Source organism: Petaurus breviceps, unplaced genomic scaffold (assembly GCF_028583685.1).
Source record: "Petaurus breviceps papuanus isolate PSGF00001 unplaced genomic scaffold, PetGlider_PUasm1.0 186, whole genome shotgun sequence".
NCBI lineage: Eukaryota > Metazoa > Chordata > Mammalia > Diprotodontia > Petauridae > Petaurus > Petaurus breviceps.
The window spans coordinates 56,928,982-56,947,104 of record NW_027185798.1 but is presented as its reverse complement, the minus strand read 5'-3'; the positions used below and the strand labels follow the sequence as shown (position 1 = coordinate 56,947,104).

Here is an 18,123-nt window from a genome sequence, read left to right as displayed (position 1 = left end):
TAGATAGATAGATAGATAGATAGATAGATAGATAGATAGATAGATAGATAGATTGATAGATAGATACATAGATACATACATAGATACATTGCTGGAGTTTTGTGTTTTGCAATTCAAGAATTGGGGTTGCCACAATGAATAATTCAGTCCTTTAGGCAGCTTCAGACTTACACTTCTTCCAAAAAGCATCAGGTAGCCAGGAGGAGACTGAACTTTCCTCAACCTTATTCTTATTCATGTTAACTTTGTTAAGGAGCAATTTGTTCTAAGAGGATGGAATGAGCCTGTGTGGAATAGTGGAGAATAGGCTAGCTTTGGAATTGGCCAGGACTTAGCTTCAAATTTTGTCTCTGGTCTTTCCAACATATGTGACTCTTTAAGCTCTGTTAGCTTTAGTTTTCTCATCCATAAGCCATAGATATATGTAATACCTGACACATGGAGGTGAGGACTAAGCAAAATGGTATTATGTGAATCTTAAAATAAATGCCACTTATCTGTCAATCAGGACGTTTTACTGTTTAACACTTTCTTTTTTTCTTTAAGAACACTGCAACATCAATGAGAATGTGCATATTTATCACATATATCAATAATGACAATTCACATTTCCCTGGTCCCTTATGTTTTACAAACATTTAAAATATCTAATTTTGTCCTCAAAACAGCTTCGAGGGGAATGAGGTATCTGCTGGTAGCTATGTGACATTGGACAAGACATAACTTTTGTGAGTTTGTTTCCTCATCAGTAAAGGAAACAGTTTTCTGGCTAGTACAATGGAAAGATCATGGCACTGGAAGCAGAGGACCTAGCAGAATCAAACACAAGCAACCACTGTGGATTATTACCCATGTGACCTTAGGCAAATCATCTTTTCTCCCTGAGCCTATGTTTTCTCACCTATAAAATGAGCAGATTGGACTTGACAGCTCCCCAGATCCATTCCAGCCCTGGATCTTTGTTACTCTAACTAAATAATCTCTAATTCACCCTATAATTCCTTATAATAATTCCTTATAATTTGCCTCCTGATTCCTTATAATTAATAATAAACCATATATACCTCACATTTTCCACAAACCTCTGGATTCAGAGAACCTGGGTTCAAAGACCATTTCTTATCTTTATTATGTTTTTGACCTTAGTAAGTTACCTGACCTCTCTGAGCCTCAGTTTCTTGATTTACAAATAGAAGGGGTTGGATAAGATGACAACCAAATTTCCTTTCTGTTGTAGATCACTGAGCATTCCAACTTCCTAAATCTTATAATTCCAGGACTCTTGATATTACACCAATGCTGGTTCTTGCATTTCTCCCTAAGAAGATACTCAGCGGGGAAGAAAAATACTATCATCAAATGAACCAAATACAAATTGAGGGCTTGTCCCCTAACTTGTTTCTACATTCACATGATTTTCCTAATGATTTAGAAAACAAAAGAGTTTCACTGTACCTGAAAAAAAAATGGTAAAGACAGGCCTGGTGATCTAGGATTGAAGGGCAATCAGTGGGGAAGAAATGAGAATGGGGGGATGTTTCTTTCATTAGTTTCTGGGCATCCTCAACTATTTTCTACCTGTGGAAGTTGTTAAATTCATTAGAATGTAATTGGTTTGAGGTGAAAAGGGATGAAATTTATTAAAAAGGGCAAAATAAATAGAGTTTGCCATTAGGTTTCTCTGAAGACTCTCTTCTCCACAGTGGTATAGCCAGCTTCCTGAAAACAGCTGGCTTCTGCTGAATGTTTGCTCTCTTTTTAATTGCTCTTTGACAGCTCTTTCCCTGTGAGGAGGGCCCAGCATGGGAGCTGGCACTGAGGCCCCACCTCAGGAGGAAGTTACTCTGCCTTCTGCATGATCACAGACCAGCGCTAGAAGGCATAGGAGCTGAAGGGTAGCTGCAGAATCCTCTCTTCTAACCTCCACCTCCGCCCCAACAGAGATGGAATGCTGATGTACCAGAGTATATAGATGGAAATATGAATACCCAGAGCCCAACAGGAGGATGAAGTAACCTAGCCAAATTTTCAAGATGTTGAGAAAATGAAGAGAAAAGGAGGGGGGAGAGAGAAAATGAGGAGAGAGAGGAGAAAGAGAGGAGAGAGAGAGGTACAGAGATTGAGAAAGGGGGAAAGAAGGAGGTAGGGAGAGAGAAAAAGAAAGAGGGAAAGAGAAGAAGGAGGGAAAGAAGGAAGAGAGAAAAGGAGAGAGGACAAGCAAAGGGAGGGAAGGAAATGGGAGGGAGAGAGAGATTGAAAGAGGGAAAGAAGGAAGGAGGTAGAAAGGGAAGAAGAGAGGAGAGGGAGGTAGGGAGATTGAAAGAGGAGGGAAGGAGAGAGAGGGAGTGAGAAGGAGAGAAAGAAGGAAAGAAGGAAGATAGAAAGGGGGGTAGAAAGGGAGGGAGAGAGAGAGACAGAGAGAGAGACAGAGAGACAGAGAGACAGAGAGACAGAGAGAGAGAGAGAGATTTTATATTCTACTGGAAGCTGACACCATCTTGCCTCTCCCAAAAGTATTTCACCCACTCACATGGCACACTATCTGAAATTCCATGACCACAAATTTGTCTTTTATAAGACAAATATCAGAAGGTATTACATTTTAAGCTATTTTCAGCAAGTTCAAGTCAGCTGAATGGCTATAGGAACACAGGTTAAAAGCAAGAAGCTACCTGCTTGAATGGTCATCTACTCAAAATCCCAAAGCCATTATTTTACAGATGAGGAAACTGAGACATAGTTTCCATAGGTGTCAGAAGTGGGATTTGAACTGGGGTATACTGACTCCTAATCAAACATAATTTACACAGCACAAACTTTTTTTTTTTTTTTTACAGAGGGATGGGGGAAAAGGAAGGATGAAATAATTTAATAATTTTGATATACAAAGTACTACAGGAGGAATGCAGATGATGAGTAGACTTTAGCACAATAAGATCATTTGACTCCTGCCTGAGAGGGAAAGTGGGAGGAGCCAGTATCTCTGTCCCCAAAAGTGGACCACAAAAGATAAGCTCTCTTACCTACAATTTTGTGTAGGGCAACATAGTGCAGTGAGAAAAATACTAACTTAGTCCGGAAATCTAGGTTCTGCAACTAACTAACTAGCTATGGGATCTGAGCTAAGACATCTCACTGTGAGCCTTAGTTTTCTGTTTCCCAAATGGAGGGAATTAGACTGTATGATTTTTCAAATTCTCTTACAACTCTAGCATTCTGATTCCATGACTAGAGCTTTAAGAAAGATGAATTCTTAAATCCTTCCACCATTTGAATCCAAAGATATTTTCTTGATTGACCAAGATAATTAAACTCCACAGACAGCATATTTTAACAAGTGGTGTCAATAGAACACTTTTCTAATTTGGTATCCCATCTCCAGTTCTGACACTGACTACTATCCAGTGTGCCATAGTGGAAAGACTTTAGAACCAGATGTCCTGGGTTTGAATCATCTCCAATCCTCAATTCTAGAAGATTTTCTCTATAAATTATTTCCTATTTATCTTGTATACAGCTTGTTTCTACATAATTGTCTGCTTGCAGTCTAGATTGTAAGTTCCTTGAGGGCAGGGACTACCTTTTGCCTTTCTTTTATCTTTAATGCCTAGCAAAGTGTCTGGTCCATACAAGGTCCTTAATAAGCTTATTGACCAACTCGCTGCCTGAATCTCACCTCTACCACACATTACCTTTGTGATGCTTGACAAATCAATTAAGCTTCCTGGCCCTCAATTTTTTCATGTGCAAAATGAGGAGGTTGGGCTTTACTATATATAAAGTCCCATCCACCACTCAATCTACAATCCTATGATTCATGTATTTTTGGTGTTTCCTAGTTCAAAGGACTGACATAATTCAAAATTAGTATATGCACAGAAATAATACATTGCCTTTTATTATTCATTCTAAATGTGAGCTAATGAAGAATGAGAGAGAGAGATAAAATAACTCCATGGTGCCTGCAAATATCCTATGGGTTCTAATCAACTAATGATAGTTAATCATTTTAGAAGTTAAATTTTCTCTTCCTTTGTATTTTAACATTTCATCCTGCCTCTTCTATCCCATAGCTAGCCTCCCCCTAACTATTCAAGCAAAATCAAAATACACACACACACACACACACACACACACACACACCCTAAAAACTTAGCTATCAATTTAAAAATTGGAAAAAAAAATATATGGATGATTTTAAGGGTTTACTAAGTTATAGACAACTGGTTAAAAGGAGTTAATCCAGCATTTAATATGTTAATCTTATCATTAAGTGTTCTGGCAATGAGAGAATCTGATTCAGTAAATTTTAAATTTACTTTTCTTGACTTCAAATTTTTATTACCTGTAACTTAGATCTGTACTCATTTGGGGCCCAAAACTGTTTTTGGTTCTAACCCTCCTTACTTCACAATTGTCAATTAGGGAGGTACCTTCTTTTTCTGCCTAACCTGGGTGTACAACTGGCTCTCTTACCCCAACTGACCTGAAAGAGAAACTGAAGAGTCCAAAGTCTAATACATACTCAGATTATGCCTTAAACACGGGGGGAATCTGACATATTATGCAATTAGTTTGGTCTGACTACACTCAATTTGTTAATTAAATATTGATCGATAAATTTATCATCATTAAGAGCTGCCATCATGTCTTGGAAACCATAGACATGTTTTTTTGTTTAATATTTAACTTTTTTTCTGGCAAACTAGAATGCCAGGATGGGAAAAAAAAAATTCACAAAACTTTCACTGGTTCTTTAGCTGTCATTCGACAAAAGGGAAATTATCTATCCAAAATTTGTGTTTGTATGATTGAGCAGTGTGGGTGGAGAAAGGCTCTATAAGTGATCTTGTTTGAATAAGCTGTGATTTTCATTTTCCTTCTGTAAGATTTACAGTGTAGTTAATTGAACATTAAAGCACATTTTCAAAGTTTTTACAAGGATGTGGAAAGGGTTATGAAAATACTTTCCATTTCATTTTAGGTGAATGGAAACTTCTTGAGATTGTAGAAAATAAAGATTTTTTTTTTAAAGAGTGAAACATTTATAGAAGAAGCTCCTGAAATGAATCAGTTCTCACTATTATTCCTTAGTCTACTTAAAGATCTTAAGGACAGACTAAGGATTCCTTAGGTTTTAAGTTATATTTATTATTATTTACCATAATTTTGATACCTTGACATCCTTGCAAAGAAACTCAGGCATAACATCCTGTGAAGGAACTTGCTACAAATAATAAAACTACATAAAGCAGGAGACTGAAAAAAAGTCTAAGGTATTGTACTATTCCCCACATTCAAAGAAAATAACATTTGTTTGCAGAGGAAATATAATGAAGCAAATAATACCAAATACTCTGTATTTCTTTAAATGAACATCCAAACTTCCAATCTACATTCGTAAAGCTTTCCATTTGTAAGATTTTAATGAGCCTAGTTTAATATTCTCTTTTACAATAAAAGAACCAGTCCACATTTGTCCATGTGTGTGCGTGTGTGAGTCTAAAACTGTAAAGTGGTCACAGAAACATGCACGAATAGAGTTACAATACAGAAATTAGCAGCTAGAAAGCAGACCTGTAAATAGACAACCTCAATCTTTGTGGTTTACCACAAATAGCGAAAGAGTTGAGCAACCAGAAACCCCCTGAGATCTCTAAACACGGCCGAGTTACTTACTAGAGTGTCTGGTGTGGAAAGCTTGGTGGTGTTCAGTCCCACTAAAGATGGGAGACTTTGGGATATCCAGTTTGAGATCATGGCCATGGTGCTGAGGACAGCACCCAGCTTCAGCAGTGGAGGACTCATGGCTGTGGAGCTAATGAGTTTTCATAGTGACTGATTATGATCCTGGTGCGGGGCGGCAGTGAGAGGCGTGACTGCAGCACTTCACATCTCCAGAATGAAAACAGATTCACTTTCCCAGATCTAATCACCCGGGAAAGCACGCCTCCTCACACCCTAGTAGAGTAGACAGCTCCCTCCCTTGCCTAAGAGAAATTTGGCTTGACCACTAAGCCCCTCCTAATATAGGCTGGCAATTATCAGCACTTGGGTGGAGGAAAGAGAAAAAAAAGAATCCCCCAAGCTGCACTATATACTCAGCTACAACCAACAGTGTTTCCACACTGGGGGTTATATGAATATAATCAGCTGTTCTTTACCCTTAAAAAAAAAATCCACCTTTGTGGAAGCCCGCCAAAGTGCACATTTCATGCTGCAAACTTAATATCTACATTTTGTCTATGGGGACATAACAAACAGCTTTTAGGCAGAGCACAAAAACAAAAGCTGAAAAAAATGTCTAGGGTAGCTGAATGTAGATATTATCTATGTATAGATAGATAATTTTGCATGAGAATGTAAACTTCCTGTAGCCTTGCTTCTTTTTTTTAAAGGCAAAGATGAATAAAATAAAACTCAATGCTGACTGACTAATTGTTCTAGTTATGTAAATTGTTTTTTTTTTTCTATAGTACTAACAAAAATAATAGCCATGTATAGGTGCTCTAGTGAATGGTGGTCCCGGATTAAATATGTATTTTCCTTGGAAAAGGTGGCCTAACTTTTTAAATTTATGTAGTATCAAGAAATGTATGACATTTGGAGTCAATTTCAATCATTCAAGTCTCAAGCATTTGTTAAACACCTACTACACATCGGGCACTATGGTAAGAACTGAGAATAATAGACAGAAATAAAATTCTTTCCCTTCAAGGATCTTATAGTCTACCGGGGGGAGATGTGCATATAACTATGCACAAAGAATATAAGTATATACAAAGTAAATATGTGGAGGTTTTTTTTTTTTTGAGGGAGAGAGGTCACTAGCAGATGAATGAGTTTGAGAAAAGATTTTATATAGGAGACAAATATTCCTTATGAATAAGGACACTGCGGCCAACAGGGTTGAGTGACTTGCCCAGAGTCACATAACTAGTAAGTGTCTGAGGTCAAATTTGAACTCAGGTCTTCCTGACACCAAGGTCCAGTGTTCCATCCACTATGCCACCTAGCTATCCCTTTGGCATATAGTAGGCCGTATATAACTGTTTATTCCCTTCTCCCTTCCAAGTATGAGTAAAAATCTGCACAAATGTCTAAAGATGGAAAGAGACAAAATGCATATAGAGTATAAGGAAAAACAAGGAAGGCACTTTGGCTAGACCAAAGTATGCATGAAAGGGATTAATATATAATGTGACTAGATAGGTAGATTGGGGTTGATTTGTGAAAAACTTAAAATGCCAAACTACAGCATATATTTGATCTTAGAGCTAATAGAGAGCTATTGAAGTTCATAAAGAAACAGCATTATGTGGTGGCTACATCCCTGGATTTGGAGTCCAGACACAAGTGGGCTCCTGGCTCAGATATTTACTTGGTAATTTGGGGCAAGTCACTTAATATTTTAAGTCTGTTTTCTCATTGATAAAATAAAGATATTAGACTAGATAAAGAATCTCAAACATCTCTCCCAGGTATGTATACCTATAATCTATTTCATAGGATTCAGTTCATAGGAGCCTAGATTTGTAACTGCAGGGGTCTTAGAGATCATGTAATTCATCCCCTCTCATTTTACAGATATGGAAACTGAGGCCCAGATAGGTTAAATGATTTATCCAAGATCACGGAGGTAATTGGACAGCTTCCTGGTACATGGATAATCAGGAAAACTCCTCTTCCTGAATTCAAATCTGGCCTTGGATATTTACTAGCTGTGGGACCCTGGGTAGGTCACTTCACCCTGTTTGCCTCAGTTTCCCCATGTATAAAATGAGCTGGAGAAGGAAATTGTAAACCATTCTAGTATCTCTGCCAAGAAAATTCCAAATTGAGTCATGAAGAGTTGGACATGATTAAAAATGACTGAACAACAAACAGGTAATATGTAGCAGATCCAAACTCAGTTTTCCAACTTCAAAAATCTACTATGAGATTTCTGTCATATCACATTATTCTTTAATGTAATAGCATGATTCATATATTAGGAATGATGGTGACAAAAAAAGTTCTTGAAAATATCTTATTATGCCCAAAGCTTGAGCCCCAAATAAATGAATTGTATGCCATTTCCCTCCATGATATGTATATTTTTAATAAGAATTCAAGCAGAGTACAAGGCATGTATTAATGGTATTCATATGGAAAGGAACCTTGTTATAAGAAGACAGAATATTGTTTTCATCCCAAAGGATTGTGCAGGAGTTGTTTGTTTCAGGATTTTGTTGCCAAAGACATAGATTTTTCTTAAGCGGCTTTGGCAGGAGATATGGACAGATATCTTTGATGAAATTGAAAGAGATACATATTTATACACATGTAGGTGCCCCTGATTTCTGTAAACAGAATTAAGCTAGGTTGACTACTGAAATACTTTCAAATCCTCCCCACTTGTACTCAGAATCTAGGATTCATCAAACAAAAATCTCCAAAACCACATTAAACTGAATTCAAATGTTCCTTATTATTTTTAAGCAAAGTTGGAAGATAAGACAATTATGGATCCCTTTCCCCCCAAAAAAAATTCAAGAAACACAGAACTCATTAAAGATGATAACATAATCTGTTAAGTCCCCTAGACCTTGAAATAAGTAACAGTGCTTGCTTAGAGCTAAATAAGATTTCATTTGTAACCCAGTGAATTGAGAGCTAAGTCAAAAGTGAGTTTTTCAGAACCTGAGTAATTAAAGATTATATTTGAAGCTCTCTACCTGACAAAAAAGGGGGAAAAAAGTCTTTTTGAAAGCTTAATATCTAAAATTGCAAATGAATACACAAAGTAATTACTGGATAATTTAAGATGCAACAAGGCAGATGGCAATTACAGTTATTAATGAACTATCAGTCCAAAAAAGAATAGTTTCTTCAGAAGAATATAGGATTGAATGTCAGGGGAAAATAGCAGTATCATTAGTGTTGATAAAAACAACAAAAACAAGCAAGAACTTAGTGGAATGCCATCAAGTTTCACTGAGTTTTAAATGGCATCAAAGCAAAGTGTAAAGCCAGTGACCCTAATCTCTGACTGACACCGATAATGAACAACATAACAACTGGGATTCAGGCTGACACAGTCCAAATGATCATCTACACAGCCCAAATTTGGGATGATTTCTAGCTCTCTGCTTTACTAAGTGGAAGACGTAAAACTCTCTTTAATTTAGACTGTGTAGATAAGAACCCCGGTTAATTCAGGACCATACCACTTTACAATTACCAAAGGTTTTGTTTGGGATCTGAATCAATATCTCCACTTTATTTAGCAACTTCTATATGCATATGTGAAATTTATTTTCCATAAAACCTAAGACCTAGAGAAAACAGGAGAAAATTAGCTACTACATTTAATAACTTGGTAAGCCTTTCTCTAAGCTTAACTTACATTAGATATTCATTTTCTTTTTTAGAGTCTCCATCCAGATCAATAGACATATAACCTACTATACAACACTGTATTAACGCTCTTAGACTGCTAAAATATATTGATTAATATTTTTACTCACTAGATTTTTTTTAGAGTAGCCTGTCCTTTTATTGCCCCCATAGGATTTGTTTTTTACAATGTAAGTCTCTAATAAATAATTAACAAGCAAATAAAATTGATTGGGAGGGATTAATAGATAAATGCAAATAATATTAGCATATAATATCACAAAAATTCCCATTCTATTGAATTTGTCATACAATAGAGCAGCACAATTTAATATTACAATAAATATTTTGCAACAGGTTGTGTGTGTGTCTATGTCTATGTGTCTGTATGTCTATGTGTTATGCAAGAGGAGGGTTTGAGGGAATTTAGCTCCTGGAACCCTGAAACTTAGACTACAAAATACAATAAAGGAATCTAACACATGGAAGACTTGAGAGTTTGCTGAAAGATTACATACCTAATATGTTATAGAAGAGATTTTTGGTCAAGTTCAGGTTGGCCTAGATGACTTCTGAGTTTGCTTACAACTCTAATATTCTGTATGATTGAATGGCATACTCACTGTTCATTATGAAACATAAGGTGGCAGAATGATAGTATTTCCATAAGCATTCATAGAGAGTGGGTCAGGTATGACCTGTTGTGTTGGCATAGCACGATTGTGATCAATTCATGCTGGTAAGTATTACATTCACATTCTTAGATAATTTATTTCTTATCCTCTAATGACCATTCTTACATATTCAAATATTTTGGACTTTATTAAGTAAAAAGGACTCAGAAAATTAGTAAGTTGGGACCTGGACCAAAAAAGGAGCTAAGAGAAGGAGACCTTATAGTTTAGAATCGGACTGAACAACAAACCATTTACTCACAGAAGAAGTGATTGACTCAGAATGCCTAATAAGGTATATATTTTTGGATATGGCCAATATGGAAATTAATTTTGTTTGAAAATTTTTACAAGAGTTTGATTTTTTTTTAATTTTTAGCAGATAAGAGAGGTTGGCAGGAGAAAAAAACAGATGCTTGCCAATTAAAAAAAAAAACTACCTGAGACCTTTCACAACTATAACTGTGTGTATATCTTTAACAAAACATGTTCTAAATGTGGGCATGAGGAAGGAGATAAAACAAATGTTAGAAAATATATCTCAAAGCAGTAAAACAGAGGCCAAAGGATTGTAAAGAACACAAAAAACTCACATCCATATCGTGAAAAATTTGAACAAAGTAATGAGGTATTAGAAATAGTAAACACATAACATGCAAAAGATGGAATTAACTATCTTAATAGATAGGTGTCAAATGGTTACTAATATTGGAATCATTTCTGAACAAATTGTCTGTGTATAGTCAGAAAATAGACTTGTGAGAGTAAAGATAAAAATAAACACCAAGGTAGAAAAGTAAAAATAAGAAGATATGGTCTATACTGAAGACAGCTCTAACTAGAGTTCTTTAAGGAATTTAAGCAGCCTTGAAAAATATGAACCAGATAAAGGAATAGACATGGATATGTATTATTACTGTTTCCTAAGGAAGTTTGTCTAATCTAAGGCAACTCCCACAATGAGAAAGCAAAATGTCTAAAAAAACATTTTAGACAGAAAGAAACACAAAACAAAACTTCATCTCTGATAAATGAAATTAATGCCAGTATGGTAGCTAAGGGAAATATAAGGTTACAAAGTAAACTCAGTTGTAAAAGTCTTATGGAATAGGAAGGTAGATATGGTCTCATATAAAAGTGAGAACTAGAAAAGAGCTTAAAAAACAAGCTTATAGAAAATTGTAAGATGTAGTTACACATGTATTGAGGGTATCTTTCACAGATATATAAGGGAATAGGCAAGCCTTAGAAAATTTTATTCTATAATAGACCAAATCTTTATTGTCACATAATTGAAGGAATGGCCCAGAGAGGGTAGCATGCTGCTATATTTATTTGTTGACTTTAAAAACAAACTATTTGATTTGATACACTAAATAGTAAGCCTAAAGTATATTGTGTAACACGGTATTTCTCCTACAAATTGTAAGAGTAAAAGATTCCTTGATAAATTCAACAACAGAAATTGCTATGTTCAATGATCCTCTGATTATTAATATCATGCTTTCACAAAACAGAGAAATTTATATTCAACAAAAACATTTGCTCATACCTCATCTGTAACATACTCCTGTTTTAAAATAGCACCATACTGATTGCATCAAGCCCTAAAAGATTTTAGTCTTCTAAATGTAATCCATAAACATTGATGAGAGTTCAGTCCAGTAATAGCTAATAATCATATAATGCTTTAAAGTTTGAAAAGAGCTTTATAGACAGCATCTTATTTAGTACTTATAACCACCCTGTGAGGTAGGAGCTATTATTGTCCCCACTTTACAAATGAGAATACTGAGTCTGAGAAAGGTTAAATAGCTTTCCAGGGACACACAACTAGTAAGTGTCTAAAGCAGGCTTCAAACTCAACCCCCACACTCCTGATTTCAGACCTGATATTCTATCCACTCTGCCATCTAACTGCTTGTGTTAAACACAAGGAAACAATGATAAATAGATGAAGAAGTAAAGGCATGTTGTGTGGGAAGTGCAATTTTGTCTATGTGAAAGTGTTAATGTTTGCATGTAAGTATATTTGGGGAAGATGAGAGGAGAAGGGAAAGAGAGAGACAGAGACAGATGGATGGAGACAGAGAGTCAAGCACCTTGATATAGCAGAACTAGACAACAAATATGACCTTAACATCCTGTTGTTTTTTGCTCCCCTAAGTGTTTTAAGATCACTAGTACCCCAAACCAGTATCCTAGCTAAGCCTACCTGTGGAAAGTAAGCATTTAGTTCAATTAATCAAAAATTTAATAAATTCCTATTGTACATAGAACGCTGCTAGACACTGGAAAAGACGGAAAGCTTAGAAAACATATATGCCCCCATAGAGCCAATAGTCTGATATGACTGAGACAAACAAATGACAATTTATAATAATAATCTTGTTATACCTAAGGCATCTATGATTTCATGCAAACAGCTTATGTACAAACAAGTTATATACAGGAGAAATTGAAAATAGATCTCAAACATAAACTATTGTTTGGCGTTTGCAACTTTTTATACTATTTCTCCTGCTTATGTTTCCAGACTTATTTTACATTTCTTCCCTTCATGAAGTTACAATTGAGTCAGATTTCCTTACTTGCTGTCTATCGCACAGGGCTTCCTATCTTCCTTCTCAGAGCTCATTCATAGGCTGAGCCTGTGTTTGAAATTGCCTCCCTCCCTAATTCCATGTCTTAGAATTAATATCCTCCTTCAAAGTTCACCCTAAATGCCACCTCTTACATGAAGTCTTTCATGATGTCCCCAAGCTAGTAACTCCATTTTTCTTTTATACTCTCTGTCTGTCTCTGTTGCTGTCTCTGTCTGTCTCTCTCTATATATATATGGCAGTGACTATATCATTTTTTTCAAAGCCTGAGTACTTAATAAGTGGTTGCTATTTGGCTGACTGATTGAAGGGAAGGCAGGTGAAAGTTCATGGAAGAAGACAAACTAAAATGCTAAACTACCGTAACTCCCTAGGTTGGTAATCAGGAATGTGCTACTCACCGGTCCTTGAATTTAACCTTTTCTTTGTCCTGCCTCAGGCCTTTAGCTTTATAGGGGAAAGAAACAAAAAAATCCCTAATGTAAAAACAACACAGTTATAATGAAGAAAAAACATTAGGAAAGCACTTTAAAGGAAGAATTGTTGTACTCATCTCAATCTTTTGCTGAGAAACTGATTGATGTTCTTAAAGCCCCCGAGGATTCCCCCACAGCAGCTATTACTCCACTTCAAAATAGTGGGGGAAAGTAACAGGAGAGGGAATTAGATAGGAAAATTATTTTTTTCTTGTTTTTTTTACTCAAATTGGAGGGTGGGAAACATAGAAGTAAACTGTCTGGCTATTGTTTGGATGAAGAGAAAGTAGCAGAATGGGGTGGAATCTCAGTGGACTGAGAATGGGGGAATGGTTTCTGGGCCTTGCTCTGCTCTACCCTGAGTGATACTAGGCATGCCATGAATACAGTCTGAGCCTTAATTTCATCCTAAGTAAAGTATGGAGATTTGGCCATCTGTAAGGCCTGTTTCAACTCTAAAATTATCTTTATTTGTTTTCTATGTTCAAGGTAAGGACAAGAGAGGGCAGGCTTAAAGTTAGAAATGTGAGGAAGAATTCAGTGAGAGATTGTATTAGGTAACACAAGTGTGTGGCAATAAAATCTCTGGCTCTTAAGATGGTTGCTTTTTGTTTGTTTCTGCTGTAGAACAGACTGTTATTGTTGCATGCTCTTTTTCTAGTTGCATATGATTCTTTGCGACCCAATATGGAATTTTCTTGGCAAAGGTACTGGATTGGTTTGCCATTTCCTTCCTTATCTTATTTTACAGATGAGGAAACTGAGGCCAGCAGAGTTAAATGACTTGCCCAGCAGAGTTAAATGACACAGCTAGTAAGTGTCTGAGATCAGATTTGAACTGAAGAAGATTAATCTTCCTGACTCTGGGCCCAGCCCTTTTTTACCTGCACCACCTAGCTACCCCAGTGCTTACCACCACTCCCATATTCATCACCTGGTTTCCTAATTGCATCCATCAAAATTTATTTCAAATGCTACATCCTCTATGAAGTGGTCACCCATCACCCTTGGTTACTATCTGCACCTTCCAGATTTCACAGACTACTTTGTAAAGTCCAATCTCTCACATACATTTATCATATAACACTGTATATTACTTTATTTATATTAAAATTTAATTAATTTACTACTTTAATTAAATTAATTTATATTAAAATAATTCCTAATAGACTATAAATTCCCTGGGTAAAGTACCACATATTACCCATACTTTTGTATTCCACAATAGTTAGCTCACAATAGATAATCAATACATTTTTTTAACTGAAGTGAATTTAATTTATGCTTTCTGATAGAACTCCATGACCTTCACTAAGGAGAAATTAATGGACAGCAGTTATGCATCATACACACACACACACACATCACTTGAAAGCTTGTACAACTGTTTTCACATTATTACATTTGATGCTCACACATCGAATACAGTGGGGAGGTGCCATTATTGCCACCAATTTTCAGATGAGGAAAATGAGGCTGAACAATTAAATGATTTGCCCAGGGTCACACAGCAAGTTGATGAGGCAGGATTTGAACTCAGGTCTTCCTTATTCTAGTTCAACACTCTATTCACTAGACTTCATATGATTTCACCTGCAAGTATCTCACTGTGGAATATAATTCATGTGACTCTGAAGATAAAGTGGGTATGAAATCTTTCATTATTTCCTTTGTGTTTAAATGGATTCCAGATTTGCCACCTAGGATACCAGTCCCATGTCTGATTCATTCCCTTTTGTAGAGTGTTGCTACAAATTCTAGTCTGTAAACTCTCTTGGCACTTCCTGAAGACATTATTTTGTCCATTATTTTCCATACACAAATTAGATTCCTATCATTACTGTAACTGATTTTAATATGAGAGTGGGTGAAGAGAAGAGTTGGAGATCATTACCTGAGTTTACATGAAGGGGAAGGGAGAGAGACATGAATAGAAGAGAGAAAGAAAGATCTGCTTTCATTCTCTGATCTCCAGCTGTTGATGTCCAATGTGAGGAAAGCTTAGGGCTAATCTCACTCCAGGCTCCTGTGGAGAGGTTACTCCATAGTGATGAGGTTCCCTGCAGTTTTGCTGGGGTCCAATTATGTCCTTGGTATTGATGCTAAAGATTTTTTCTATATTTAGTCAAAAGGTATTTAGATTTTCCCTGGGAAGTATGTCTCTTGTAGTTAACTCTCAGGACAGAAGGCTAAGATTATATTACCACCGACCTGTGTCTGGCTATTTAGTTCTTTCTTGTTGGCTATGACATCAGTTCCAGTTTCCTCATGCTCAGGTTCTCAAATTTCCTTATTCAAACTTCTCCTTTATCTAATTCAGTTCAAACTATCTATCCTTATTTCCCATTATTAACTTATATAAATTCTCTAGTCACAGAGGATTTGCCTCCTCAATGAAGTTTCCCTAGTTCCTTCCAGTTATTAGCACTCTCTCACTCTTAGAATTTCTTGCTATTATTTTGCACATACATCAAAATTATTTAGTTGCATACATGTTGTATTACTTACTCCTTCCCATCCCCCCAGGACACTCCCTCCACCTCTCCTGGCCTTTTAGTGAATGTAAGCTCCTTGAGGGCAAGGGCTGTTTTGCTTTCGTCTTTGTATTTAAGAACCACACATGATGACTCTAATTTGGTATATGGTTAAATAAATGATTTTTAAAAATTGAATTGAATTGAATTGAACTGAAGTGAATTGAACTGATACAGCCTGCCTGGTTTTTCCACAAATGTACACATTTTACTCAGCTCTAGTTATGGTACATTGTTAAGATGTTCACCTGTAATTTTCTTCCTCTTTCCTGTCAAACTATCTAAATTCTTCTAAGTCTGGCCTAAGGAACTCTTCCTAAACTCTAAAAATTATTCTTGCTCATAACCCTCGTAGAGAATTCCTCTGAAGCCTCTCTTCTCCTGAAGCATTTAGTTACTATGCCACACTAATGTAGCAATTGAGTCAACTTTATAACAATTAGAGTTAGCTAGCAGTGGAGAAGATTGCCTCGTGAGGCACTGGCTAGAAATATTCAGAGACTAGATGACTACCTATTAGTCATGTTGTGTAGATAATGTTCCTGTATTTGGTAGGAGGTTGGATTCGTTGATGTCTAAAATGCTGTCTGACTTGACTTCCATAATTCTGTTATTTCCTGTATAGGCTTCTTGTCTTTTCAGCTAGCTTCTTAGCTATTTGAAAATAAGGACTATGTTATATTTCTTGTATCCCCAGCACTGGGCACAATTTCTTCCAGATAGTCTGCACTTAAGACATGTTTGTTGTGCTGGCTTAGTTTTGTTTTGGAGTATTGCAAAGCCTTTCCTGATTCCCCCAGCAGTTAATGTATACTTCCTCCTTTAATTACCTTGTTATTTATTTAGTGTTGTAAAAGCTGTACACTGGCAAAATATAAACTCCTTGAGTGTAAGGACTGGTCTGTTTTCGTCCTTGTATTCTTAGTGTTGTGCACACAGTAGCTTCTTAACAAGTCATAAGATCCGGGCGGCCAGGTAGCACAGCGAGTAAGAGCACCAGCTCCAGTGTTGAGAAGATGTGGAGATCGAATCCCAGGCTCAGACACTTAGCACCCACCCAGAAACACCTGGCCGTGTAACCTTGAACAAGTTACTTAACCCCAATTGCTTAGGGGCGGCCAGGTGGCTCAGCAAATGAGAGCACCGGCTCCAGTGTCAGGATGACCTGGATCAAATGCGGGCTCAGATACTCAGCACCACACCCAGAAATAACTGGCCGTATAACCTTGAGCAAGTTACTTAACCCTGATTGCTTAAAAAAAAGTCATAAGATCATAAATTAAGCTGAAAGGAAATTTAGAAACTATTTAGTTTATCTTCTCATTGTACAAATGCTGAAATTTTGTGCAATTCAATTGAATCTTAATCAATTTGAAAATGATTTTTTCTTAATGAAGAAGATAGACACAAAATAGACGTTTAGTAATTCCACTTTTTTTTTCACTGTCATTTACCAATCTAACATCTATGTGGTTGAACTGGCACAGACTCCACGCTCACTCATCCCAACCCATTTTCACACCAGCCAGTCTGGGTTCCCAGAGAAAGACCATTATGGTCATGTTCAAACTCCCTCAAGATCTTGGTGTTACTTTCTTTGAAAGGATTCTGGAGTCTGAATACAGATTGAAGTAACTATTTGCTCTTTCTGTCCTTTAAAAAAAATTGTTTTGTTTCTTCTTTCTCATGGTTCACTCCATTGGATGGAATTCTTCTTTACAACTTGACTATTGTAAAAATGTTTAATGTAAAGGTATATGTAAAAGCTTTATTGGATTACATGCCATTGGGGGGGGGGTAATGGGAAGAGGAGGGTGAGAAAATTTGGAACTCAAAATTGTGGAACTGAGTATTGTAAACTAAAAATAAAATAAATTTAACAGGGGAAAAAAGAATAGAACAAAAAAAATCTTAGTGTTAGCTCTTTTGTGGGGGATACACTCCCCTCTATTTGCCATTACAATTCTTGAACCTCCACCAGTACACTTTGGTTTACCCAAATCCAGCTATTCACAACTATAGCACAACTATATTAGATCTTAAATGCAATCATTTACTTAACACTAAGAAAAAAAAACACAATAGTAATCACAATAACAAAGGTAACCATATAAGGCAAATGAAGGAACAATAATTACATCCAAGGACATATACACAACTGAGTCATACTGTTCCACTAATTTATTCTGTCAGTACCTGTAGGTTAAAGTGGGCCCTTAGTATAGAAAGATAATAGGGAATAGGGGCGTCTAGGTGGGGCAGTGAGTAGAGCACCAGCCCTGGAGTCAGGAGGACCTAAGTTCAAATCCAGCCTCAGACACTTAACACAAAAACTAGCCATGTGACCTTGGCCAAGTCACTCAACCCCAAATGCCCTCCAAAAAAAAGCAAAGAAAAAAAGATAATATGGAAGCCTATGAGTGAGGAAAACCCATAAATGAAATATAATTCAAGTTAC

The 18,123-nt window shown here is 36.4% G+C and overlaps 1 protein-coding gene across 2 annotated transcripts in view; it reads right to left on the bottom strand.

The window, feature by feature from the left end:
- The window catches only part of OLFM3 (olfactomedin 3), a 279,691-nt gene that overhangs the window by 63,929 nt on the left and 197,639 nt on the right, over positions 1-18,123 (bottom strand). The window contains exon 1 of one of the 2 annotated variants that reach the window (XM_069090513.1): positions 5,680-5,844. The exons of the other annotated variant lie outside the window; for it this stretch is intronic. Within the exon in view, the coding sequence (XP_068946614.1) occupies positions 5,680-5,808 (129 nt within the window). The 5' untranslated portion in view covers positions 5,809-5,844. Of the gene's footprint in view, positions 1-5,679; positions 5,845-18,123 lie in introns of those variants that run through there. 2 annotated transcript variants of the gene reach the window in all.